Source organism: Paramisgurnus dabryanus, chromosome 11 (genome assembly GCF_030506205.2).
Source record: "Paramisgurnus dabryanus chromosome 11, PD_genome_1.1, whole genome shotgun sequence".
Classification (NCBI taxonomy): Eukaryota; Metazoa; Chordata; class Actinopteri; order Cypriniformes; family Cobitidae; genus Paramisgurnus; species Paramisgurnus dabryanus.
Genome location: NC_133347.1, coordinates 25,055,486 through 25,081,670, shown reverse-complemented (window position 1 = coordinate 25,081,670; position 26,185 = coordinate 25,055,486). Strand labels below are relative to the sequence as shown.

Below are 26,185 nucleotides of genomic sequence, written 5' to 3'. Positions count from 1 at the left end.
TAAATATTTCAATGGCAATATTTCACAACGTGTTTTTAATAGTCTCTTCACACAAAAATAAATGATCAAGTGTCCTGATATAAAATGTGCGGTGCTTATGCAGTTCCACGGTTGTTTGGCGTACTATTGATGGAAGGAGATCGCTCCAGAAATTTTTTTTGTTTTCATAGCTTTATTCCAAGTGTATGTTACTCATCCACACGATGTGACATCATTGCCCTTAAAGGCAGAGTGCACAATGTTTGAAAGCCAATGTTGATATTTGAAATCACCTAAACATACACGCCCCTACCCCAATAGAATCTGGACCTTCTTTTGATAGCTCCGTCCCACACATACGGCAAGGATTTGGTTAGTAGAGACGCCCCTTACTGCTGATTGGCTACAAGTGTGTTTGGTAGTCTGCCCGACTCCCTTTTCCAAAGCAAACAGTGTGCACTCCGCCTTTAAGTTTACATCCAAGAGCGCTATCTTCAACAGGATAATCACTTCCGATTGGGATTCCAGGCAACCTGTAACCCGTAAATCACAGCTTCAGAACCACGACTCGTGACTCTGAACCTGGAGTAAATCGATCTAGTACGAGTTCACGTGTGGGAAGCCACGGCTTTGACTGCCGTTCCAGTGCATTTTCACGGGTTGAAGGTTGGAAAAACACGAGTTACAGGTTGCCTGGAACGAGTACTCCCAGTTCGGAGTCGTTGGTCGTGGTTTTGAACTAGTGATTCACGGGCTCAAAAACCTGCCTGGAACGCAGCATAAATGTACTTTATACCACAAGGCGGTTGAATGCTTTATTCTGATTGGTTGAAAAAATGTGAACCACACACCTAACCTTTTAAATGTCTTAAAAATGTCCAGAGCAATAACCGTGCAAGGAATAATTGACTCGATCCTTTGAGTTATTCGAAAATAATGCACATCCGCTTCGCGTCCTGACACATTACCACCTTGGGTGTGTGTTATTTTCTAATAATTCAACGGCCCATCGTCAATTATAATATTCAATTATGATATTTGTTAGCCAACATAATGGCTTGTTTTATTCATTTATCAAATTTTGTTATTTTATTATTTAAGTTTAGCTGCAACAGATATGAAAACTCTTAAAACAGTATTTAATAAACTTATATAAAATCAAATATAACTTTGATATATTTAGATCAGTGATTGAAATCAAACTTTGATGTTTTAAATCTCATTAGATTATAAGACTTTAACCTGGATTTCACAGACAGTCATGTTTGTATTTATTTATTGAGCAGATGCTTTTTTACAAAGTGATCTCGAAACATCTCAAGCTAGACAAAAAAGCAGAAGTGAAAGACATGCAGAAAGATTTTTTATTATTATTTAAAAATAAATATAATGAGTGCACTTAATATAGGATAATACATTTCATTAAATCCCTGCAGTAAGAAAACTCTCATTAGGTAATAAGTTATGAGGTCTTTCGGAAATATGGTTTCTCAGCATGAATTTACACTTTTAATAAAACCCTACAAGCCTCACTGGATCACATTAAATCAACATTTAAAGTACATTTTAAAGGTTAATAAGTAAATGCTTCATTAACTTTTTTAATATAGACTATTTGTTTTATATTTCAATGTATTAATAAAAATAGATGCTAGAAATAACTAACATTCTAACCTGGGTACTAAGATTAGGTAGGTGTTAAACACAAATGGGTGTGATTGGTAGCCACTGACAGATGGTGAGCTGTTATTTGTCAGTCTTGCTTTGTGGTCCACATGGTGTCAAAAAATGTCACTCTGAACCCACAAACCTGCATTTGTCACCTATCCTTTTGTTAAGACCTTAAATCTGGAAAAAAACACTGTCTGGTCCAATATCCCATGCAAACAAAACAAAAATTACACAAAGAATTGTTTCATTTTACCCAAAGTGCCTTAGGTTAAGTTTAAACAGAATCCACTCTAAAAAATGTTGGGTTGATTTTAACCCAGGGCTGGGTAACTATTGGACAAAACACATTTCTGGGTTAAAATGACCCAAATAATGGGTTGTTTTTACCCAACTGCTGGGTTGACCTTAAACACATATTGAACAACAAATGTACACATGTGCACAAATTTGCTAGTTTGCATACATATAAATATTAAAGCTTCTATTGCCAAGAGAAATGTATTGTGAATGTGAGGAAACATGACTAATGATTTTTTTTATATTTGCTGTAAAAATGTAGCCTATTGCTGCCGTATATTTTTAGTTATAATCAAATTGACTATAGTCATTTCAGCTTCATATTTTTAATATTGGCTAGTAGTCTAATGAGTTGCTGTAACTTTTTAGTTTAAATAGCTTAACTTATTCTGATTAAAACTATTTCAATGATTTACTGATCACATAATTTTTTTTACCCTGTGAGTTGTGCAGTTGTTCCGATATAAACACAAAATGCTAGCTAGACTTAACAGGCTGCAAAAACATAAGGAAGCCGTTTGTAAACGCAGTTCACACCTTTAGCCCTGAAAAAGGGGTGACAAAAGTGAGCGAGCACCATTTGGCGTTTTCGAGCAAGACCATTGGATGATCTGAGCTCTTATTTGCATAAACCACAGACTTATATTCAGTAATGGCAAACACTTTGGTGATAACTACTGAGAGGAAACCTGAACACAACAGAAACCCTGCACTGGATGGCGTATTAATAGGCTACAATCTCCTATAAACATGGAGGCAAGAAAGATATTAGTTAGTCTTAGTTTAGTTGTTGTTACTCTCTGGACAGTGAGTGGCACAACCATCAAATATTATACAAACGAAGAAGCCACACCAGGAACTTTCATAGGCAACTTATCTCTGGATCTGAAAATCAACACATCCGAAGAACTGAACACAATATTCCGTTTCATGCAGGAGGAGAAATCCATCAACATGCGAAAGCGCGACGGGTGTTTGACGGTGGCAGGACGCATAGACCGGGAAAGCCTGTGCCGAAGATCTCCGGTATGCCTCATCAACTTTGACGTTGTCGTGGTCTCCAATGAAAAGTTTCACCTTGTTCACGTCGAAATCCAAGTGAGGGACATTAACGACAACGCTCCCCGGTTTGCGCGTGACGAGATACAACTCGAGATCCCCGAGAACGCGGCCGTGGGCACGAAGTTCCCGTTAGAAGCTGCGAAGGACTTGGACGTGGGAAACAACAGTGTCCGAGATTACAGTCTATTTCACAACAGCCATTTCGTTATCGAGACAAAGACTGGGGAGGAGGGCTTTGCGTACCCCGAACTCATTTTGGTAAAAGAACTTGACAGTGAGGCTGAAGACACTTACACCCTTAAAATTACGGCGAGTGATGGCGGAAATCCTCCGAAGGTGGGATCGGTAACGGTCACCGTAAACGTTTTGGATTCAAACGACAACAGTCCTCGCTTTGAAATAAACTCCCCTAAAGTTGAGCTTCACGAGGACGCGCCTATCGGGCATCTTTTGCTTAAACTCTACGCGTTTGATCCAGACCGCGGCGTGAATGGTGACGTGCGTTACAGTTTCATGAATGGGGTCCCCGATGAAATCCAGGACACCTTTGCCATTGACTCGTTTACCGGTGCGGTGACCCTTAAATCTCCCGTAGACTACGAGACGAGAAAATCTTACGAGCTGAATGTGCACGCATACGATTTGGGTGTTAACTCTATCCCGTCCCCTTGCAAAGTCACCGTCGAAATTGTAGACGTCAACGACAACCCTCCAAAAATCCACATTAAACCGATGGCATCCACGAGCGAGGGCGTGGCTTACATCACGGAGGCGGCAGCGGTGGAGAGTTTCGTCGCTCTCATCAGCACCACGGACAGGGACTCCGGGAGCAACGGGCGCATGCGCGTCAGGCTAAATGGCCACGAACATTTTCAACTTAAAGAGGCTTATGGTGACACTTTTATGATCGTCACGACAGCTCATCTTGATAGAGAAAAGATTCCTGAATACAATATGACCATTATTGCTGAAGATTTGGGTTCTCCGCCTTTCATCACTTCAAGACAGTTCACTATTAGAGTAAGCGACGAAAACGACAACGCACCACTGTTTAGTAAAACAGTTTATGAAATTTCAATCATGGAAAACAAAGGACCAGGTGCTTATATTGCCACGTTAGTTGCTCGTGATCCAGATGCGGGTGCAAATGGACTTGTGACCTACAAACTTATTGGCAATGAGTTTGATGGAGCTCCACTAAACTCTTATGTTTCAGTGGACTCCACTACTGGCTCTTTATACACCCTCAAATCTCTTGATTATGAAGATCTGAAGCAGATAGATTTGGTTATCGAGGCTACAGATGGCGGCTCACCTCCTCATTCAAACACAGCTCTTGTGAAAGTCAAAATAGTGGATGAAAATGACAATGCTCCTTTTATTTCTCACCCTGTTTTGGTCGACGGCTCTGCAGATGTGCCTTTACCCTACAATGCTCCAGCTGGTTATGTTGCACTTGCAGTTAAAGCTCACGACATGGATGATGGTGTGAACAGTAAGCTTTCTTTCAGCCTGCTGGAAGACAACGAAAGGATGTTTTTTATAAACAAAACTACAGGTGTGATTGTGCTGAAATACAGTTTGAGTCATAAACAAGGAGACTCTTTAGAGATTAAAGTGATGGTCACTGATGGCGGGAGGACACCTTATTCTTGCACCGCCACTATACGCTTCGTGGTCACAGAGGAAGAGCTATCTGATGAACATTTAGTTGTATCTTTTGACATGAACGATGTGGAAAAAAGTGAAGAAGAGAGGACAAACCTCAATGCTTCCCTTATCATTATAGTTCTTCTCGCAGCCGGTTGCACATTCTTATTGGTTGCCATTATTGCAGTTGCTTTCTCACGCAGACCAACTCAATCATACTTTGAGAAGAATAATGGATTGGAAAGAGTCATTGTTAAGAATCCGGTCTCGGCAAACAGTATTGACTCATCTGATTCCAACAGTTTTCATGAATCTGGTGCTACAGTCACTGAACAGATGTCCTCTACAAGAGATGATTCATCTTATGAGGAGCATAGTCACGATTCAGACAGCAAGGTAGAATTGTTTTTTGTATATTTACTTTTAGGCAATTGTCATATCAGTCATTAATCATCCACAGATTGCTAATCTATCTCATTTTATCCCCATACAGGTGTTCCAGCCCCTTTTAAAAAGGACACATTTGGATTCTGTTGCTATGTGGCAAGGTGACCGCCACAGCCAGCACATAAGGTTAGTTTTAGGTTAATATTTTATGCAATGCATTGTGAAATATTTTACTATCATTTAGTTAAAATTAAGCAATTTTATGTTCTTAATGGAGCTATAAAGCTAGATCATGAATCTTATGTTTTGATATTTTCACAGCAGGATTCGAACTGTTGATCAGACAAGCATAAAGGACAGTGGAAAAGGTGACAGTGATATCAATGACACAGACTCCAATTTCAGTGGAGATGCAGACCCAAGAATTTCTAGTAGTGGACATCGACGAGTTATGAGTAAGTGTTTGTTGCGAGCATCCTTGACTACACTAATAAAAACGCTGGGTTATTTTCAACCCAACAATGGTTTAAAACAACCCACCAAAGGTTAAATTATAACCCAACATGCTGACTTAAAGGAGTAGTCCACTTTAAAGATGGGGCCCATTGACTTACCATAGTATTTTTTATTCCTACTATGAAAAGTCAATGGACCCCATTTTTAAAGATGACTACTCCTTTAATCCCTTTTTGACCCAAGGTTGGGTTCAAAATAACCCAGAATTTTAATAAACTTGTTCTTAACTATAATTTTTAAGTTGAATCAGGTTGATTATATAAGGTTAATTTGCTATTCTTGACTAGTAAAGAGTTGCTGTAACTTCCGAAAAAGTTTTAATTATTTTGAAGAATAATAAAAAAAATAATCAGAAATATTTTGCTGTCAAAGTAGAGACCAACATAAGATCATAAGATCAACATTAAAATATAAACACGTAGTAGGCCTAACTACTCATCTACAGTTATGCAGTGCAAAGTCAGTCACTTTAAACTTGGTTAATACACAGTTAAAACATTAAAGCTGCACTGTGAATACATGCTTACAACCTGATTCAAATTAAAATGTACCTGAAAGTTAAAACCGTACTGCACTTAAAGATTACATAAAATGTATTGTACTTAACGGTTTAAAATTACAGTTCATTGTCATTTTCTCACTTTCATGTTACAAACCTAAATATTTGTTTTGATGAACATGAACGAATATTTTAAAGGGATAGTTCAGCCAAAAATGAAAATTCGGTCATCATTTACGCACTCTCATGTTGTTACAAACCTGTATTATTTTTTTCTGATGAACACAAAGGGAGATATGTTGAGGAATGTTTGTAAACCATTCATGGATCGCATTCACTTCCATAGTAGAAAAAAAATACTATGGAAGTAAATGGGGTCCACGAACAGTTTGGTTACAAACATTTCTCAAAATATCTTCCTTTTTATGAGAACAAATACATTTATACGGGTTTGTAACATGAGAGTAAATGACAATTTTCATTTTAGGCTGAACTATCCCTTTAAGGAATGTTTGTTACCAAACCGATCAAAAGCCCTATTGACTTCCAGAGTAGGAAAAAAATTATGGTAGTCAATGGGGCTTCGGATTGGTTTGGTAACAAACTATCCTCAGAACATGCGTTTTCATCAGAAAGTGCATGTTTGCAAAATCATGAATAAATTACAATTTTAATTGAGTAAACAGTCCCTATGAATTTAAATGAGTGATTCCACTGCACATCACTAGAGGGAGCGCTCGTATCTTTACCACAACCACAATTTGAGAACCACATTAGGTAAAACATTGCCATTACATAATTTAGTGTAACATGCATTTGTGTGACAGCAAACTTAGTTTATGCATTCTGAAATGATTTGTATCAACACTTCTTCCATAAATAACACATGGATGCTTCATTTCAGATTCAGTCTGTTCTGCACCACTTGGTGGACTGGGCCCAGAAACAAAGGGAATCTCTACACACAGCTTCGGTGGATACAAAATAGCCTACCGGACATCAATGTGCAACTATTACTCCACCAATCATCGTCCAATTCCTCCTGCCCACCCCAGAGCACCTGGACATTTTCTAGATCCTGTGTCATGTACAATTGGGACCATTTCACCAGATTACTACAATCAGCACCACAATCCCCATTCATACCTGGGAAGACTACCACAAATCATTCCAGAGGATTTAGTGGAGGTCACTTCAACACCATCAGCAACCACTTTTTAAGAGACTGATCATCCCAAAGCAGCCATTAAATACAGACTGACCAAACACTGAGAATGCTTTAAACTGGCACCTATTAATATTAAAACCTATTTAATTTTGTGTATATAGTGTTTACTTTGTAACTAATGTAAATAAAGATTACATTTAAAATAAATTTACAATCCCAGATTCTGGTTATTTCAACACCCTCACGTCTCAAAGCACAGTAGTAGGTCTACCTCAAGTTCCAAATTTTAACAAAAATGTGTTAATTTTATATTTACTAAAGGGGAAATAAAGGACATTAGCACAAATAAGAGCAGCATCATGTCATGTAGGTTGTGTAAATAAACAGCCATTTGCAAGAGATGCCTTTGAAAGATTTATTTGCTTGACAAATGTAACTATGCACTACATTTTCATCATGGGGTAGCAAACAAGGTTCAATCCAGCTTTTTTGAAGCCTTCTCTTTCAGCTTTCTTTTGTGGAGCATAAGATCTATGTAAAGCAAGTGACCAAGAACAGTAGAAGCGCAGATAATCCCTCCATGAACGGCACCAGCGTAACCATTTGAAAACACATCTTGTCCTGTAATAAAGTAAAAATAAACAAAATAAGAGTCATTGTTCCAAGTTGCATACACTTATATAAAACTTACCAGACAGGTAGAGGTTTTTGACTGGTGTAGAGCTCCTAGTCTTGGCAATGTTCAAAGGCTGGTCTCGCTCCAAATCATGGTCCGCTGACAGCATGGCTCCACGTGGGGCTCCTAGTCCATGCATGTTGATCGGGCTGACGGCATGGAGCACTGCCATCTAAACCGAAACAATTGCTAAAAACCCAACTTAAATCTGACGAACACACGGAAAATGTTAATATCCATACCTTCTCTCTCAGTTTGGGGAAGTGTTCACAGGCCCAGTCAAAGAGGTTATTGGCAAATCTCATTTTGTAGTCTTCATAGGCCTTCTGGCCTTCCGCAGGAAGGTCCTTCCACTGTTCAAACCACTCATATTTCACAATGGTATGAATGACCATACATGTCTGACCTTAAAAGCAAAACCAGTTCCATTTAAATGGATTATAAAAAGGTACAGTGATCCACAACGCATGCACCGTCCATAACCCAAAACAGCTTACCTGGAAAACGATCCTTTGCGTTGGGGTCTTTAGCAGAGGGGAAGGAGATGTACATCATTGGGATGTTATCAGGTGCTGCCTCTTGGGAAGAGTTAAAGTACTCATCAGCCCTAGAAACAGAGGTAAATTTAAAACAAAGACACTGAAATGTACATAGTAGCCATTTATGACGAAGTAACTTTTTACATGGCATCGATGTCATTGTTCTTAAAGAGACGGAAGTTGGTGGATGTGATGCCAAGCTCTTCTTGTGTACCATTAAAGCCTGCAAACACCTGAAAGAATCCTTTGCCTGGTTTTAGATGTTGTAGGCACTCCATTATTTCTGCATGAAAGACGCAAACTCTCAATACTTTAATAACAGCAACAGGAAAATTAAAGAGCAAAAAAATTACCTGGCTGAGCCTGGATCTCTGGAGGAAGCAGCTTCTGGAATGTATTAAATACACCAGCGTTTGAAATTACGACAGGGGCATTAATGGAAACCTCCCAATCACCTCTGCTCACAGTCACACCTAACAAAACGAGAAACTTGTCATTATAAAATAAGCCAGTCAAAGTTTTTGGTGACTTAAATTGCAGTGTTACATCACCCACCACAAGCAGCTCCCTTTTTCACAAGTATGTCAGAGACAGGTGCTCGAACCATCACTTGGCCACCATGCCTTTGAATGAGCTTAATAATGTGGTAAGGGATCTCATTAGGCCCCCCTTTAGGATAAAATGCACCACGCTTGAAGTGATGGAAGAGTACAGCATTGATCACACAGCTGGCGTTTTTAGGAGAACAACCTATATAGGCACACAGGAGAGAAGTTACTTCTACACCACAGAAACCAAAACCATGTTTAAAACCACATCACTAGCAGCAGCAAGTGTCAACCAGGGATATTTTATGGTTAACTAAACCAATTAAACAATTTTAGATCAGAAAGTGTAGCCTTGGAAATAAGCTGAAGAAACTAGTTAATTTTAATCTAATTTCTATAGCAAAAAGAACAAATGCTTATTTAAAGTTTAACTTAAGAGCAGATATTAAATTAAAACAAAACTATAATAGCTCCAGTGCTAACTAGTCTCAAATAATACCAAACAGGACCTGGGGAGACTGAATGCATTAGGTGAAAGGGTATATCTCACCATAGAAGAAGTGGCAAAAAACAGTTTGGAGATCCTTGTTAGCGGTCAGGGAACTAAGCACATCTGCAGTGCTGGATCTTGCATACTTGAAGATCGGAGAGATCCAGTCAACTATCCCAGTCGCCAGTATAACCCGAGCAAACCATAGAGGGAATACCTTCAGCATACACAACATATGGATTTTCTTGGTGCAAATCTAAAAAAAAAAAGACAAAAAGACTTAGGTAAATGTGCATGGAAATTAAACCAGAAGATATGGTGACAAACAACCTTGGTAATTTTGAAGAGCTCCTCAACAGCCTTTGCATCATTAGGAAACTGCTTTTTTAGATGAGCCTCCATGTTTCGTTTGCCAGAATAAATGGTGTACTTCTTGGCCTCTTGCCCTTTTCCAATGACGACTGTATCCACATGAGGTTCAAGTTCGGCAAACTTCAACTGGCCATCGGTGATTTGGTCAAATGTTACTTTCAGTAGGCTGTTCTCATGGACCTGCCCCAGGCCGTGAAATGCTGGGGGTAACATTAGATAGTTATAGAAACACTACTAAAGCAACATCTCTTTACACCTTAAAAGGATAGTTCACCCAAAAACAAAAATTTTGTTACAAACCTGTATTCATTTTTGTTCGGATTAACAAAGATATTTTGAGGAATGTTTGTAAATAAACTTAGAGGCCCCATTGACTCTAGTATTTTCTCCTACTGTGCAAGTCAATGGGGCCTCTGATCGGTTTGCTTACAAACATTCTGCAAAATGTCTTTTCATGTGGAGAAGAAAAATGTACACAGGTTCATAACAAATAAAAATTAATTTAAATTTTTAGGTAAACTATCCCTTTAAGATAATAAATTAACTACAAGTGGAAAGCACAGCATGCATACCCATATCAAAATCAAAGCCCTTTTCTTTAAAAGACTGACACAATCCTCCAGCCTGATCCATTTGCTCCAAGACCAAAACCCGTTTTCCCAGCTTGGCCAGTAAAGCTGCAGCTGTTAACCCACCAAGACCACTACCAATGACAATGACATCCAGGTTGGCTGGTATGGCTTCCCGGCTAAACTCTGTCATACAACACACATTCAGTATACTGCTGTAGTATAAGAGACATTGATCAAATAAGCAACAGCAAGTTACTTTTACCTTGTCTCAATACAGCATCCTTTATTGTTTGGCTAACATCTTGAGGGCCAGAAGAGCTTTGACTGCTTTTGCATAGTGAACTTCTCTTACCTACTAGATACCAATATGTCCCACGCGCCCAATCCACAAACCATTCTAGGAAGATTAACAGCCACCTCATTGCGACAGAAAGCCAGACACCTCCAACACCGAGTTCAGTCGAGAGCGTTGAGGAAAAAACTTCCAGGTGTTTTTATTCACGACTTGATTGGATACTTCCTGTGCATATTTAATTAGCATTATTTAGCGCCTCTATCGGGTCAACGTACGGCTCATTAGATCAAAAACGTGGGTTCGATTTAACGAGGCGCTGCGCAGACCGATCGGCATATGACATCTACATATCGCGAGAGCGCATTGGAATCGGTGGCTATCGCGATACTTCGATGCGCAGCGCTTCCTACGATTTTAAATTAACTTTAAATTTACATTTATATTTTGCTATTGTCCAAAAGCGACTTACAAGTGAGGTAAACAATAGAAGCAATTATAGCAACAGCAATACATAAAGTGCACTGGGGTTTGTTACTATTTTTTATTAAGAAATGTAGAGGTAAAGAGAAAGGTAAATAGAGTAAGAGATAATGAGAAAAGTAAATAGAGAAAAACAGTAAGTCCGTTATTAGGAAGTGAGGTAATGGAGGAAGAGAATAAATAATACTGGGATGTTTAAACTGCACTCAGAAAATAATATTTAGCCTTATAAAATCGTTCAAAAGCAAAATAATCAAACATCAACATGAGGAAAATAAAAATGCTAAGGCAGACTTATTGCTAGTTTTAAATAAACTTTATAATACATTATAAAACAGCTGCTAACTACTATTTATATTGTTCTCTACAGAAAACACTTTTTGTGTCCTAACCCCCCTACTCTCCTAACCTGCCACAAAACCAAGAAATCATACATTTCTGTTACGTCATTCTCGGATGGTTTTGATTGGCAGCGGAATGTTGGGAGCGCAAATGGCCACGCCCACACTTATTGGCGATGCAGCTGCACGCTTGTGCGACTGAGCTTCTGATCGCAACATCAGAAATGATAAAAGTATGCTCCTGTAAACACTGAAACTGTTCGTTTTGCATGTGGCATGAACGGCATATACGAAAAACTGCAAGCTGCATAAAGAAAAACCAGAGACATGGTGGAAAAGACGCACGGGATTCACTTATCCAAGACACAAGTTGGGACGACAGGCAATGGTGAGATATGTGTCATTTCACGTGTGTCACATAATTCAGTCACTCATATCACACTCAGATTGTTGTGACATTTTCATTCAGTTTAGTAACATTTATAGGTAACTTAACTTTTGTATTTACCGTTATTTCACAATAATCCGATAAATTATCGTGATGTAAGCAAAGAATTTGCCATGTTATGATGCCACCATTACAGTAGGGGGGGATTGTTTTTCTGTTCTTCTTTTTTCACGATTTATTTGAGAGGAAAAATTAATGTGAGAAAGAAATGAGTCAACAACAGAAAAGTTTTTATTTGTGCACGGGTCACTGGTCTTAAAGAGCTCGTAAAAGGTGAACTTTTGAACTTGGGGAAACGTTAACACCACCCCCATCCAGAACATTTTTAGGACATCAGGAATTTGTGGTCACAACCTGGTTCTGCTTTATCTGAACACCCTTCTTATCTTTGACACACAATTAAGCCTAAAACTGAGTTTTGATTAGCCAAATTACCAATATATCGAACAATCTTTTTAAGCTAACATAAACCTAATAATTGAGTCCGTCACAAAAATATCAGTTTATGCATTCTGTTTTAGATGAGGGAAATATACATGTGTTATGCATGTGACAAAAAGGACAGTTTTTTGGGGAAAACATACTTGGTATGAATTCTGTGAATGAAAATGCAAAACCAGAATCAGTAATACTCAACAAATGGAGAAGGAATGGCTTCTAAAAAACAACAAACAATTATTTAATAAAAAAATTGTGTGCACATTCGTGTATGAATTACTTTTTTTTCTCGATAAAACAAAAAATATATTTTAATAAATGATGGTAAGCACACAGCTGATTGTAAACACTGACTTCCATAGTAGGAAAAACAAAAATGATGAAATTCAATGGGTACTGTCACCAGTGTGCTACCATCATTTATCAAAATATCTTCTTTTGTGTTCACCAAAAAAAAAAACTCATACAGGTTTAGAACAACATAAGGATGAGAAAATGATGACAGAATCTTCATTTTTGGGTAAACTATCCCTTTAATACTTTATTTATTCATGGTAAGGTTGAGATTTGAATGGAATTGCTCTGTGATTTGATTCATGCAGTTCAGTCAATTCTGACTAGCTAGATAATGATTCAAAATAATAAAGTGTTTTTGTATGTTACTGCATATTATATTAAGGCTGTGAACATGAATAAAGCAATTTTATGTAATATAAAAAAATAAATAATAATTTAAAAATATATCCACCATGGAAGGTGAATTAGTCTTATAACATTTAATAGTGTTCTGTGGCTCAGTTGGTTATGATTTGCCATGTAATGTAAATGCCATTCAAACAAATATTTGTATATTTGGGCCTTCAGCAACTTCAGTAAGCAGCATTCTTATTTTATTTCATCCCTCCCAATTTTACATGGCCAAGAGATTCAGATACTGATAGCATGTGAAGTGACTGAAGTTGACAGTACAGGTTGCCATATGTTTCTAAAAAATTCACTTCCACTGTAAATATTTGTTTTGCTTTTAAGTTTCCTCCCAACATGTTTATCTAAATGAAATCAGTGTTTTAACCCGTCAACTTAAGAGTGTGAGTATGAGCTCTGCCACATTTTACACCTTGCTATAATTGACCTAGATAGGGGAGATTAGAGCAATAAAATTCAGTTGTTTGATCTCAGTGGGCTGCCTGAAGGACTGAAAAAAGTTGATGCTTTTGAAAGCCACTGCCATGGGACATTTAAAAATGCTTCTATTAATGCCCAAGGTCATTTGCCTTTTGACATTTTGAGAGGTGTCAGAGTTGAAATGGGATTGATATTTAGATATAGTTTACAGTACGAATGGTCTTTCTTAATTTTTTTTTTTTTTACATCTGAAAGAATATTTCAAACCAAATGTATGTGTGTGGTTTAGTGTATGAAAGAGTAGGCGTGTGATTATATAATTCCAGGTACATTTGGTGTCCAAAGTCATAATTTTTTTCAAGCTTTTTTCAAATGGTTATATCTTGAATGATTTTATATTTCAGTATGCATTGAAATGGATTACAAGATGTTACAGACCATAACAATATAACAAATTATAATTTAATAAATAAATAAATTTATTTATTTGTTTATAGCTACAAATCGTTGTCTGTTTCAATTCTGTCAAAATCTGTTAAAAAAAAGTAACAATGTTGACGGTCATTTATTTGTGTGTTTCTCTGTGTATTACGGTCAGTTCTGCTACATACTGTCAACAATGTTATTCTACTTTGTTAACAGAGTTTTGGCAAAGATATTGTGTTTCATGGCTAGGGCAGGGCTGTATACCGAGTTTTGGTCATATATCGGTATTTAAAGGATAAAGGATGAGACAATGCCATCTATATTGGTGTGGTGTGATATGACCCTCCTTTGCAAGGAGGATAGATGTAAGCTTTCCAACCAGCTTTTAAGTTAGCACCTGTATATTTTCAAGCAGGGAGAAAACTTGTGTCTTTTGAATTTTATTTTCATCATACAGTGTTAAATAAACGTGATCATGACATCTCACATGAGGCTTTAGTTTGTAGAATATACCAGGATATCTATCGTATATTGACATTTATCCCTATATAAATATTGGTATACAAGATATGAATTTTGCTCAATGTCGCCTAGACCTATTTATGTCCTGTAATGTCATGTGGTCCATGACAACGAGAATTTTTTTTTAAATAATTAAAAATATAACCAAAAAAAGCAAAAAATATGACTTACGTTTGGACACCAAAGGGGTCTGTAATAAAATAATATCACCCATATAGGTACATTATATTTCTCACATTAATGATGCAACTGTATGCAAAGCAAAATCGTGTACAGAGCTAAATATTAAGTTTTTCTCATCTCTGCAGGTTTCTGTGGTGAGCCTTTAGATGCAGAGGATCATGTAATAGGTAAGTCCAATTTTATTTCATACAAAGAAGTAGATCAGCTTATTAGATGTTCAAATTAGATCAGCGTAGTTGATTCTTATTTTATAAGTAAATTAACTTTTGCTATGCTTGTTTTTTTTTTTTTTTTAAATGATGGCTCTGCTTAATGGTTTGATGCACTCACAATTTGTTCAAGTCCAGTTGTCATTTTATGCTTTGTTCAGGTTATAGTGTATCAACATTAAATGTCCACTAGGGGGCTGCGTAGTGCAACAATCTGTAGTGCAACTCATGTCCAAAACAATGTTATGTTTACATCAAGACACAATTAGAAAAACTTGAAAATTGATTTATTATAAGCTGACTAACTTTGCGTGGGCCAAATATGTGCATCCCTTCTGCTTCTGGTGCCTTTTTATCGTGGTCCTTTATGGATGTTTAGGACCAGGTTCAGCTCAAGTTCATTTTTTACCTTTTTAGTTTTTTTTTGCATTGTGATGCTGTTTAGACTCTGTTGGTCTCTCGCTCTCTTTTTCTCCTCCTTCAGTTTTTACTGTCTGTATCTGTAGTGCCAGGTGGCATCTGGGGTCGTTTTTAGTTCAACCATTGCTGACCTTAGCATGACTGCCACATGTAAACCTCTGATCAGGGAGAAGAGGCATGGGGGACCTGTTAAACCAGTGTTTTAGAGAAAGGCATTTATTGTTACTGACACCTGGAATTGATTTATGAGCTATAGCACGACAGGGCTGTAAATTGGGGGTGTGGGGTGGGCATGTTTGTTCTGTGGATGCTCCACGTGTGTATACATTTTTTATAATCCACTATCTCCACTTTTATTTTAAAGCTGTATTCTGAAACATTTTGTGAATCAACTTTTTAACATGGGCACTTGTATCTCCTTGAATGTCTTTTTAATCTAGGGCTGCATAATAACTACTTGTTTGCAGAATAAAAGTTTTTGTTAACATCATATATAATAATTTTTAATATATAAATTTAAGAAATATTTACATTTGTATATACATTTTTATATTTATATATAATTTATATTATATGTAAATATGAATACTTAATATATACATGCATGTGTGTGTATTTATATATAATTATTATACACACACACACACACACACACACACACACACATTCTGGTTTCCATGTTTTGTGGGGACATTCCATAGACGTAATACATTTTATACCATACAAACTGTATATTCTATTCCCCTTACCTGCCCCATTCCCTAACCCCAACCATCACAAAAAACTTTCTTGTACCCTAGATTTTCAATAAACATCATCTTGTTTGATTTATAAGCTTGTTTCCTCATGGGGACATCAAAATGTCCCCACAAGGTCACAAAAACACTGGTATTCCTATCTTTGTGGGGACAATTGGTCCCCACAACGTGATAATTACCAGGTACACACACACACACACACACACACACACACACACACACACACACACACACACACACACACACACACACACACACACACACACACACACACACACACACACACACACACACACACACACACACACACACACACACACACACACACACACACACACACACACACACACACTCTATATGATGTAAACAAAAAATTTTATTCTGCAAGCAATTAGTTGCTATGCTATTTATTTTAATGGCTATTTTAAATTTGTATCTTCTATTCATTTTTGGTCTCTATAAAACTGGTTAATGTACATTGGCTCAAAAATGGCAAACAAACTTATTGGCTGGCCTTATGCTATTTGTGGAAGTCAAGGTTTTTATAAGTCCAAACAACGTTCTCAAGCTCCAACAATTAGGAAAATAACTGGATTTTAAAAAATTGGGTGGCATGGTATTCGGATGTTTTCTCGATTAAACAAGATATTCATAACACTGAATTGAATTTTGAACCACTTTAGTTACTAGATGTCCTGTCTGTGTGCAATTGATGTCCATGTCCGGTGTCATAGACAGCAATATAAATATAAATTAAACAGATTGTATTATTATATTAAACACATTATATTATATTATACAGTGTAATAAAATGTACAATGGAATTTGATCTTGCATATAGGAGTTACTTCCAAAGCATTTTGTTATTACAGTTGTTTCAAGTTTGCATTTAGTGTCTTTGGTCAGCAGATGTCCTCAGTGTGAACTGTTTCTAGTGCTGTCTCTGTTTCATAGGTCATTTACTGTTATGGCTCCTTGACTTTCTTATTGTAATATTGCCCCTCTTTCTTTTCAGTCCCTACAAAAGTAGGTAATGTTCATCCCAAACTGCGAAACTTTGTTTTGTTTTGACCTTTTTAAATGCTTCATGTACATTGGCCCTCTTCTTGACCAATCATTTTCAAAATGTACTGCTATGTATTTAGATTAAAATGTGATGCTGGTTAAGTTGAGTTTAGGGACGTAGCCTAGTAAAGGTTTCCAGCCTTACTGTTGACCTTGAATTTACAATTAATTTTAACTGTCTTGATATGAAAAAATAAAGCTATAATTCTTAACTTAATTTTTTATAATTTGTAGCAACTCCTTATTAGTCTAGAAAATTGCAATAAATTGTACATTTAAGTTGATTAAACTTTCTAAACATTTAAGTGCAACTATTCATCTTTACAGTGTAGATTTAGGCTGCACGTGTGACTAATATTCAATCCATGGAAATCAAACCATTGACCTTGGTGTTGCTAGCACTATGCTGTTTCATTCCAACTACAGGAAATTGTTGTTCAATGCATTTCACCAGGCATATATGCATTCATCAAATCTATTTAATGAACGTACCTCGAAATTCAATCCAGTAATGTAAATAATCGCTAATCACCCACTCCTGTATCTAAGTTAGGTGTTCCTAAAGTTCAATTGAGAGCATTGCAATAGCAGCACAAAAGATAGTGATTTCAAGTCCCATGGAATATACTGACATACTAAAAAAGTATAATTTGAATGCACTTTTGATTAAAGCATCTGCCAAATGCATAAATGTAAATGTATTTCATATATATAAGAGTCTATTTAAAATGTACACACAACTATCCGTTTGCCCAGTTTACCTTAAAGGGACATTCCACTTATTTGAAAATAGGTTCATTTTCTAGCTCCCCTTAACAGTTAAAGATTTGAATCTTATCATTTTGGAATCCATTCAGCTGATCTCCGTGTCTGGAGATCCGTGTAACTTTTAGCATAGCTTAGCACAATCCATTGAATCTGATTAGACCATTAGCATCACGCTAAAAAAATTACCAAAGAGTTTCAATATTTTTCCTATTTAAAACTTGACTCTTCTGTAGTTACATCATGTACTAAGACCAACAGAAAATTAAACGATGGAACAATACTCTCATTCTGGCGTAATAATCAAGGACTTTGCTGCTGTGACATGGCTGCAGCAGGCGTAGTGATATTACACACTGCCTGAAAATAGTCCCCTGCTATTGAAAGTAACCAAGGGGACTATTTTCGGCAGTGCGTAATATCACTACGCCTGCTGCAGCCATGTTATATCAGCAAAGTCCTTGATTATTATTTCAGAATGAGAGTATAGTTCCTCGCCATATCTGCCTAGAAAATCACAACTTAAAATTTTCTGTCTGCCTTATTACACGATGTAACTACAGAAGATTCAAGTTTTAAATGGGAAAATGTCAAAACTCTTTGGTTAATTTTTTAGCATGACGCTAATGGTCTAATCAGATTCAATGAATTATGCTAAGCTATGCTAAAAGTGCTAGCGCCAGACCCAGAGATCAGCTGAATGGATTCCAAAACGGTAAGAATCAAATGTTTAACTCTAGGGGAGCTGGAAAATGAGCATATTTCAAAAAAAGTGGAATGTCCCTTTAATGGTTTGTCACAAAATTGAGAAAAGGAATTTTTTGGAATATTTACATGGTTTTGAGTTTCATAATAGCTTTTGTTTAATAACCAGTTAAGTCGTGTGTTTGCAGCTTTATGTTTCTATTCCAGCGATACATTTACTTGTAAATCTGAAAAGTGATGTTTTGCAACACTGCTCATCCCCCTTAAAGGTGCCGTATAGACCCCTTCACGGTTCACGTCACAGGCGGTTCCCACTGCGCATGTCGGGGTCAGAAAAGTAATTACAGCAGATTGAGTTGCGTGTTATTCGGTATCGTATAAATGCCTACTTACGTCGTGGGCTCTGAAAATCGCGCCAGGTCTTCCGTTAAGTTTTCGCGATTCATGCAGAATCTCAAAAACAAAAAAATACAACATCTGCGGCTGCAAGCTATTAACGTGCAGACTGGAACAATACAAATATCAAAGAGGCTTGTGATTGTAGTGCTCACTTCATTTGAGGTAAGTCATCATTTTTCAGCCCTGTTAGATTAAATTATAAAGCCAGGATAGTATGAACAGTTTGACCCCATGCTGCGCGCGCACCCGATAGTCATTCAATGTTTACAAACCTTGAAGGGGTCTATAAAGGTGCAGTTTTGACTGCAGAGTTAGCGCTATATGCTTGTTAATGCTATATGCTTATTAGGGCTGTCGTGGTGAAGGAATTTCCCTTGCGGTGATTTTGCGTGGCTCACCAGCGCGGTATGCGATTTTACCGCCTTCCTTTACTAAAATACAATTATTTTTTAAATCCAGAATGAGGTCAACTAATGTAGAAGAAGGGTAGGCTACATGTATTTCCCCATATGAAAAAAATATTAACACAAGCTATACTACAGCTAAATATATTTTTGAGAAAACAAAAATAAATTGAAGAACATCATTTAGGCTTGTTAAGCGCAAATTAACAGAGCATCGGTCAAAACAGAACACAGCAGTGTCTTAAAGAAATTAAAATTAGCCAGTATTTGTGCACCTGTAAATGTACAAAACGAATGCAATACAGAAGGCAATGCATAATAATTTAGGGGATTTTAATATGATATTAGTAGATAAATTAAGGTTTATATATAAAGTATGAAAACGAATGTATCATTATTTTGGCTAAATTAAGCTGGAGAGGTAATTTTTTGTCTCACAGATTTGTCATCATTTCAGAACAAACTTAAATGCTATCTTTAATAACTTACATTATATCCTGTGTCTTCCTTTGTCGAAAATATGTAGAAATATATGCGAGTAAAAAAATAAAAAGCGGAAACGTTTAGCTCACGCGGGAGCGAAGGAAAAGCCGTTAATAAAGCAGACTCTCCGTGTATAGAGGATGTGATGAAACAGTCGAGTCGGCAGATGATCATCAATGTTTATAATGTTTCACGCAGATACTGTTGATGAAAAACTTGTTTATCTAAATGTCTAGATGAAAGTCAAGTGTGCAGTCAATTTACAAAAGCAACCGCGGCGTTATATTGGCTGCATCCACGGAGCGGACGCTGCAGATGCACAAAGAAAAAACCTATAAAGGTCTTTTTTATGAGGTTTAAATGCTGGTAAGCAACCAGTTATATTTTTGCGTTTGGCTTGATCAGTTATATTAAAGTACTTTTAATCTTTAAAACTGCATCTAGAGGCAGACGACGCCACAGTTATTCTGTCATCTCAGTTTTACTTTTTCCACACATTCACTGTTTGAATTAACGAAATATGAAGTATTACATTTTTAATTGAAATTTAAGAAAAAAACTGGCCTATTCTCTTAACTCTTGAAAATCTATTTGGCTTTATACGTGTACTGTATGACGTGAAAAACAAGGCGGCATATAGTTTCATGAATTTAACGTGAAGGCGCGGTTGTTGCGGTTGCTTTTTTTCCATGCGGTTGGGCTTGTCAGTAGCGGGGTAATGCGGTTAGCGCGACAGCCCTAAGGCTTATGTTTACGCTGAAGTTCTACAATTGACATTACAGTTATGTTTTGCAGGTCCATACGAAAAAACACAAACTTACCACTCAGACATGTTCATTAACTTTAACATGAATTGATTATTCCTCAAAATTTGTATTTTCATCTGATACGGGCTCAAGTATAAGGTCTGTTTGCACACACACACCGAGTTACTGAAATGAGCCGCCCTGAGACACAGCCAATCAGAGAAGAGCTCAACATTATTATTCATGACCTTACCAATAAGGTAATAATAGACCATTTCATTCTAAGGGCAAATCCTAGGGTTGTAAATGGACATGTAAAACCATCTTTGGATAATTTTTGCCCTTAATAAAGCCACAGACCTTCTATGTAGATATCAGAAAATATATTATTTCAATGCATTCTCCAGAACCTTTAATTCTGCAAAATGTCTAATCCAGATCTGTCTGTAAAGTAAATTGTCACTATGACTGTGTGTGTGTGTGTTTGTGTGTGTTTGTGGGATGAGTTCAGCATTAGTTTCAGTGCTAATAGAGTTGTGTAGGGCCTAAACCCCAAACAAAAGAAAAGTATTGGCCTTAATCTGAGCAACCTGTCAACTTCCTTATCCATCCCTCTGGTTTCCATGGATACTCTAGCTCCCCGTCCAATCGCCGGTGTGTGTGGCTGGTGTAACCAATGGGATTAGAGGGAAAGGGGGCCAGTCAGCACGCTGGGTGTTGTGTTAAAGCCGGGGAGGCATCAAATGTTTTTGTTTGGATTTGTGCCTAGGGTCGCAACACTCTGTGTCTGGTTGTTGTGTCTGGCGCAAGTGTTGTGTTTTGTGACCTGTGCATGCAATGGAACACACGCAAACACTTTGTTTCTGCTTTGTATTTTTTATAAGTTACAAACTTTATATTTTTTCTTTAAAGTGCACACACATGTAGTTGCAAGGAAAAGTTAATAACAAATATAGTAGACTTGGATCAAAGAGTATGCATATTTATAATGATTGTTTAAAGCATAAACTCTAAAGCCACCAAATTAATGTCATGTGAGGTTAGATGCAGTTCATGAAGATGACCACAGGGGGCGACAGAGAGCAGAGGGCTGAATATAAAGGGCTTTTGCTTGTCATGTGCCCTCAGTGAACTCGGCACCCAGATGCAGACATTTGGCTTCATTCCAACACATGCTTCTATGCTGTCCTCACATAACAGAGCCAAACACATACCTCTCTCTCTCTCTCACTCTCTCTCTCGCTCGCTCACTCACTGTTGCTTTCTTTTTTCCATTTAACTTTCTTTTAAAACCATTTTTAAATGTTGGCCCAGATGTGTCAGAGTACAAAAAGTTTTTTGATAAAATAATGATATGAATAATAAATAATGTAATATTATAAGTGCAGCAAAGTTAGGTTTAGTGAGCTCTGATGAAAGCCAAAATTAGCAAACAAAAGTTGCAGCCTTTAATTTGGGTGTTAAACATGGTTGTTGGGGTGTTATTATGGAGTCGCTAAGGTTTTCTGTGTGTTTCTAGCCTGTTGCCTGGGTCATTGCTATAGGCGGTTACTGTTTTACTGTTTCACAAGTCTCTATGACATTGTGCAAGCTCCCTTTAATTAAAGTCCCGTGACTTTAAGTGTTATGTGTACATACAGTAGGTTCAAAAAGTCAAGAGGAATTCAATTCTAGGAATTAAATGGATAGTTCACCTAAAAAAATTAACCTCCCATATCTTTCATTGTTCTGTTCAACCTAAACGCAGATGCATTTTTTAAAATGTTATTTTTGGTTTCTATGGGAGTGCATAGTGACTGAGGCAGTCACCATCCACTCCCATATTAACCAGAAAACCATTTAAGCTTTAAATAAATCCAAAGGTGTTAAATAAATAACTCCACTTGACTTGTGTCATATATTCAAGTTTCTTGAAGACATTACTCCTCTGCTTTCTTGTATATATTGCTGTTTTTTGAGTAGTACTCAAGTAAATGTCCTAAATCTGCCTAAACAACAGTTCAGACACAGAGAATGTGCACTGAAAGAAAGGCACAAGTCAAATAATGTATTATATTTTAGTTAACTCTTTTGCATGCCTTAAGGACAATTCAAATATACAATATGAGTTGCGTGGAGTTATTTATTTAAAACTTTTGAAGCTTGAAGAGCCATCTACTCATATACACTGTAAAAAAGATTTGTTGGTTCAACTTAAAAATAGTAAGTTATCTGGTCGCCTTAAAATTCAAAAAAGTTAATTCAACTAAGAAATGTTAGTTAACTAAAAAAAAGTTTAAATAGTTTTGTCAACTAATATTTTCAGTTGAATTAACTCAAAATTTGAAGGCAACCAGGAAACTTACTTTTTAACACCTTCCCCACCAGTGTTTTTAAAAAAAGTTGCCAGATTTATGATTTTTAAGATTTTTACAAGTTCACTGTCAGGATAAAAGGTACAAAGTTGTTCCTTTTTCTGTCACTGGGGTACCTTTTTGTACTTTTATGGGTATAAAACACATTGAAATGTTGTACCTTATGGGAACAAATTATACCCTAAGGACCTATTGTGTACCTTAAGGAACAATTTTGTACCAGTTAAATTTTAAAGGTACAAAACAGTTAACTGTACCTTTAAAGGTACAAAATAGATCCTTAAGGAACAGTAATGTACCCCAAAAGGTACAACGTTGTATTATGTTTATATACCTGTAAAGGTACAAAACGGTACCTTTTGGGTACCACTACAGCGACAAAAAAGGTACAGTTCTGTACCTTTTTTCTTACAGTGTTTAATGCCTTCCAAAAAATTTTCTTTATTTGTTCCATTTTTTTATCACCTCTTAAATATGAGTAGGTTTCTTCAAAAATTTTGAGCAAAAGGCTGAGATAAGTGCTATTTGTAAGGGCTTTAGATAGAGATCAGATTCGAGAGCGATGATCAAAACATACACAGAGTTCTTACTGTTTGTCCTAAGGGAATATATCCAGGTTTTATAAGTAGGGTAAAGCGCCACCTGGTGCATAATAGCAGAAATACGGATTGCCAGAAAAACTCGTCATTGGCAGGGAAGCGTTTTTGTTTAATTGATGAGTTAACTCGTCAATAGACAGGAAAGAGTTCTGTTGAATCAACTTTTTTACAGTCTAGTAACCAGAAAACCCAAAACAACATAAAAAAAATCTGTGTTTGGTTTCTGAAGAACAAAGAAAGACAATGGGGGTTCAAACGACATGAGGGTGAGTAAACTAAAGTAAATAATCCCTTTAAATTAAACTTTGCAAAAAGCACAGAAACAAGGTAAATACACAGTTAAGAGTCTTTTTCTTGCTTAAGTCCAATTTTCTCTTATTCATTGAAGTATATACGATTTATAATGGGACATTCTTGCAGGGTACTGAAACACAGATCATTATGTTAAATCCAGAACCGTATACCAGCCCAAGTGCATGCTGTCATTAAAGCAAAATTCGGACATGCAAATACCACAATTCAGTAATTTATGCACATTTTTAGTGAAACTTTTTATTTCTGCTGTTTAAATGATAAACTGCATTACATGTACAACGGAAAATGTCTTGCGGACTCCACTTTGTTTCCTCCAATCCTGTTTTGGCGATTTGATGCAGTGTTTTCTTTTATGCTTCAAGCACATTTTGCTTGATGTTTGCTGGGATCAGGCTGCAGGATTGCTTCCAGGTCAAACAGAAATGGGTCACACTGTTCCCGCTGTCACTTACTGTAACATCAGCCTGTGTGGTGAGCGGTATAAAGGCATGTAACCAGCATTAGTCACTCATTTATGTGACAGACCCATCCCAACATTTTCCCTTCGCATTATGTAGCCCATATCATACAAATGTTATTGAAAACAAAAGCCTTATATAAAGCAAATTATATTTGAACAATTATTTTCATAATCGATAAATCGACTAATCAGAAGCATTTATTCATTTAGATTTTTCACTTACTGTATTATAGCTAAATGAAACCTTAAATTAGAATATTTCTATGTATAAGTGTACTTTAACAAGTGCAAAAGCCACACATTGAGTTCCTTTAATTTTGATATTTTAAGCCTTCATGTAATGTTAAATGCAGAACCTATACCAGCTCAAGTGCATGCTGTTATTAAAGCAAAAGGTTGCATGCAAATATGCATATATTAAAATTAAAGTAACTTGTGCACATTTCTAGTGAAACATTTTATTTCTGCAGTTTAAATGATAAACTGCATTACATGTACAATGGAAAACTCCACTTTGTGCTATCATTCATATCATTCAGTTATTGCAAACTATTGTTATATGCATATTGCACATCTTGTTGCCCTAGTCTGGGTTGAAATCTTCCAAGCAAGTGTGCATTGCACTCTGCACCAAAGGGCTAATTTAAGGTTGAAAAAACGAAATCCGAGCAATAAGAGGCGAGGACTGTGGTCGGTAAATTCTCTTCAGACTTTGTTTGTTTGCATTCTATGGGCTTTAATGCTATTATAGGCCAGTGAGTCAGGTCTCCTCTCAGACTCGCAACAGAGCGCCAGCTTGGTCTGGTCACCCTAGTAAAATCTCCATATGGGCGGCAGAGAGACACGAACCCAGTCGTGTCCCCCGCTCACCTCAGACACTTTCCACTGTAAAAGACAAATACAGAAAAGAACAAGCGAGACTGGGGAGAAGGAAAAAATAAAAATGAAAGCTTGGTTTAGGCTGACTGGAAAATGTCAATGTGTTAAAAATTTCCCAGCACGTAAAGCAAACTAAGCGGGGCAATTACGCTGGGATTGTTTCCAGATGATTCTATCGCACTTCCTGCTGAAAAAGGGGAAACAGGGTTTTATAAAAAAGGAGTGTGCAGATTGTTTCTCCTTTCGCTTGTGTAAGAAGGTCAACGTTGAAAAAAGGAGTGTTGAAAAGGTGTCCCTTAGCTTCTCAGTGGTGTCTGTCGTTTGTTTATGTATTTGTGGGGTTTTATGATCTGCTTTAGACAGATCACTTTTAGTACGAATAAGCTGAAAGGTCAGAGCCAGAGGTCAGCCAAAGCACAACCCACCTCGGCTATCCGAGGACCGGAAAAATGCTGTTTAATTACAGTCCTATGGTGAGCTTTGTTATATAAACTTTCAGTGTTTTTTGGGTTTGGTTGTAGTGGTAAGCGCACATGCTGTGACGCTTTTAACTGGGTTGCTCATGCAGGCAAAAAAGTTTGAATTTGGCTCGCAACATCTGCTCTTCTCACTGGCCTTTCCAGATTGATCTCATGAGAATTCGTACATATTTTACGAGTTGGCTACTTTGTAAAACGTACGATTATCAATGATGCGCGGGTTGATCCAAAATGAGTGGGTGCCTGCGGTCACCAACAGTTACCTGCGGTTACGAGTCATCCAAAAATATTTTTAATAATATTCAGGTCGCGGTCGGTCAGTTTGTTTAAAATAAAGATGCCAATTAACTATATAAACAATTACTACTTTTGCTGTCCAGAAAGCGTGTATTTTTTTGCAGTCGAATTTGCAGGCGGTTTAGTTGAAAAAGCTGGTCGGGTACGGGTTGTTTATACATTGA

General features: G+C 37.0%; 3 protein-coding genes across 4 annotated transcripts in view; 2 read left to right on the top strand and 1 right to left on the bottom strand.

The window, feature by feature from the left end:
• The first annotated feature begins 1,383 nt into the window (after window positions 1-1,383).
• On the top strand, window positions 1,384-5,109 carry LOC141283021 (protocadherin-8-like). Its single transcript, XM_073816295.1, has one exon. The coding sequence runs from the start codon at window positions 2,698-2,700 to the stop codon at window positions 5,107-5,109; it is 2,412 nt and encodes an 803-aa protein (XP_073672396.1). The 5' UTR covers window positions 1,384-2,697.
• A 2,521-nt stretch (window positions 5,110-7,630) lies between these two features.
• retsatl (retinol saturase (all-trans-retinol 13,14-reductase) like) lies at window positions 7,631-10,904 on the bottom strand. Its single transcript, XM_065247969.2, has 11 exons — window positions 10,689-10,904; window positions 10,427-10,609; window positions 9,813-10,054; window positions 9,543-9,738; window positions 9,000-9,194; window positions 8,798-8,917; window positions 8,589-8,727; window positions 8,403-8,512; window positions 8,148-8,311; window positions 7,921-8,077; window positions 7,631-7,850 (listed from the first exon to the last, which is right to left on the bottom strand). Exons 1-11 carry the CDS (start codon window positions 10,846-10,848, stop codon window positions 7,705-7,707), a joined length of 1,812 nt encoding a protein of 603 aa, XP_065104041.1. The 5' UTR covers window positions 10,849-10,904; the 3' UTR covers window positions 7,631-7,704.
• Window positions 10,905-11,723: 819 nt separating this feature from the next.
• The window catches only part of nr6a1a (nuclear receptor subfamily 6, group A, member 1a), a 115,856-nt gene continuing 101,394 nt past the window's right edge, over window positions 11,724-26,185 (top strand). For both annotated transcript variants that reach the window (XM_065247572.2, XM_065247571.2), the window contains exons 1-2: window positions 11,724-11,930; window positions 14,810-14,851. In XM_065247572.2, the coding sequence (XP_065103644.1) occupies window positions 11,870-11,930; window positions 14,810-14,851 (103 nt within the window). In that variant the 5' untranslated portion in view covers window positions 11,724-11,869. The remainder of the gene's footprint in view (window positions 11,931-14,809; window positions 14,852-26,185) is intronic.

Excerpts from the sequence above, each read along its gene's own strand:
- LOC141283021 (XM_073816295.1), top strand. The coding sequence starts at position 2,698 with ATGGAGGCAAGAAAGATATTAGTTAGTCTTAGTTTAGTTGTTGTTACT.
- retsatl (XM_065247969.2), bottom strand. The coding sequence starts at position 10,848 with ATGAGGTGGCTGTTAATCTTCCTAGAATGGTTTGTGGATTGGGCGCGT. Across the intron at positions 10,055-10,426 it reads GGGCTTTGATTTTGATATGG|CATTTCACGGCCTGGGGCAG; the intron begins GTATGCATGCTG and ends TGTTACCCCCAG. Across the intron at positions 7,851-7,920 it reads CAAAAACCTCTACCTGTCTG|GACAAGATGTGTTTTCAAAT; the intron begins GTAAGTTTTATA and ends ACTTTATTACAG.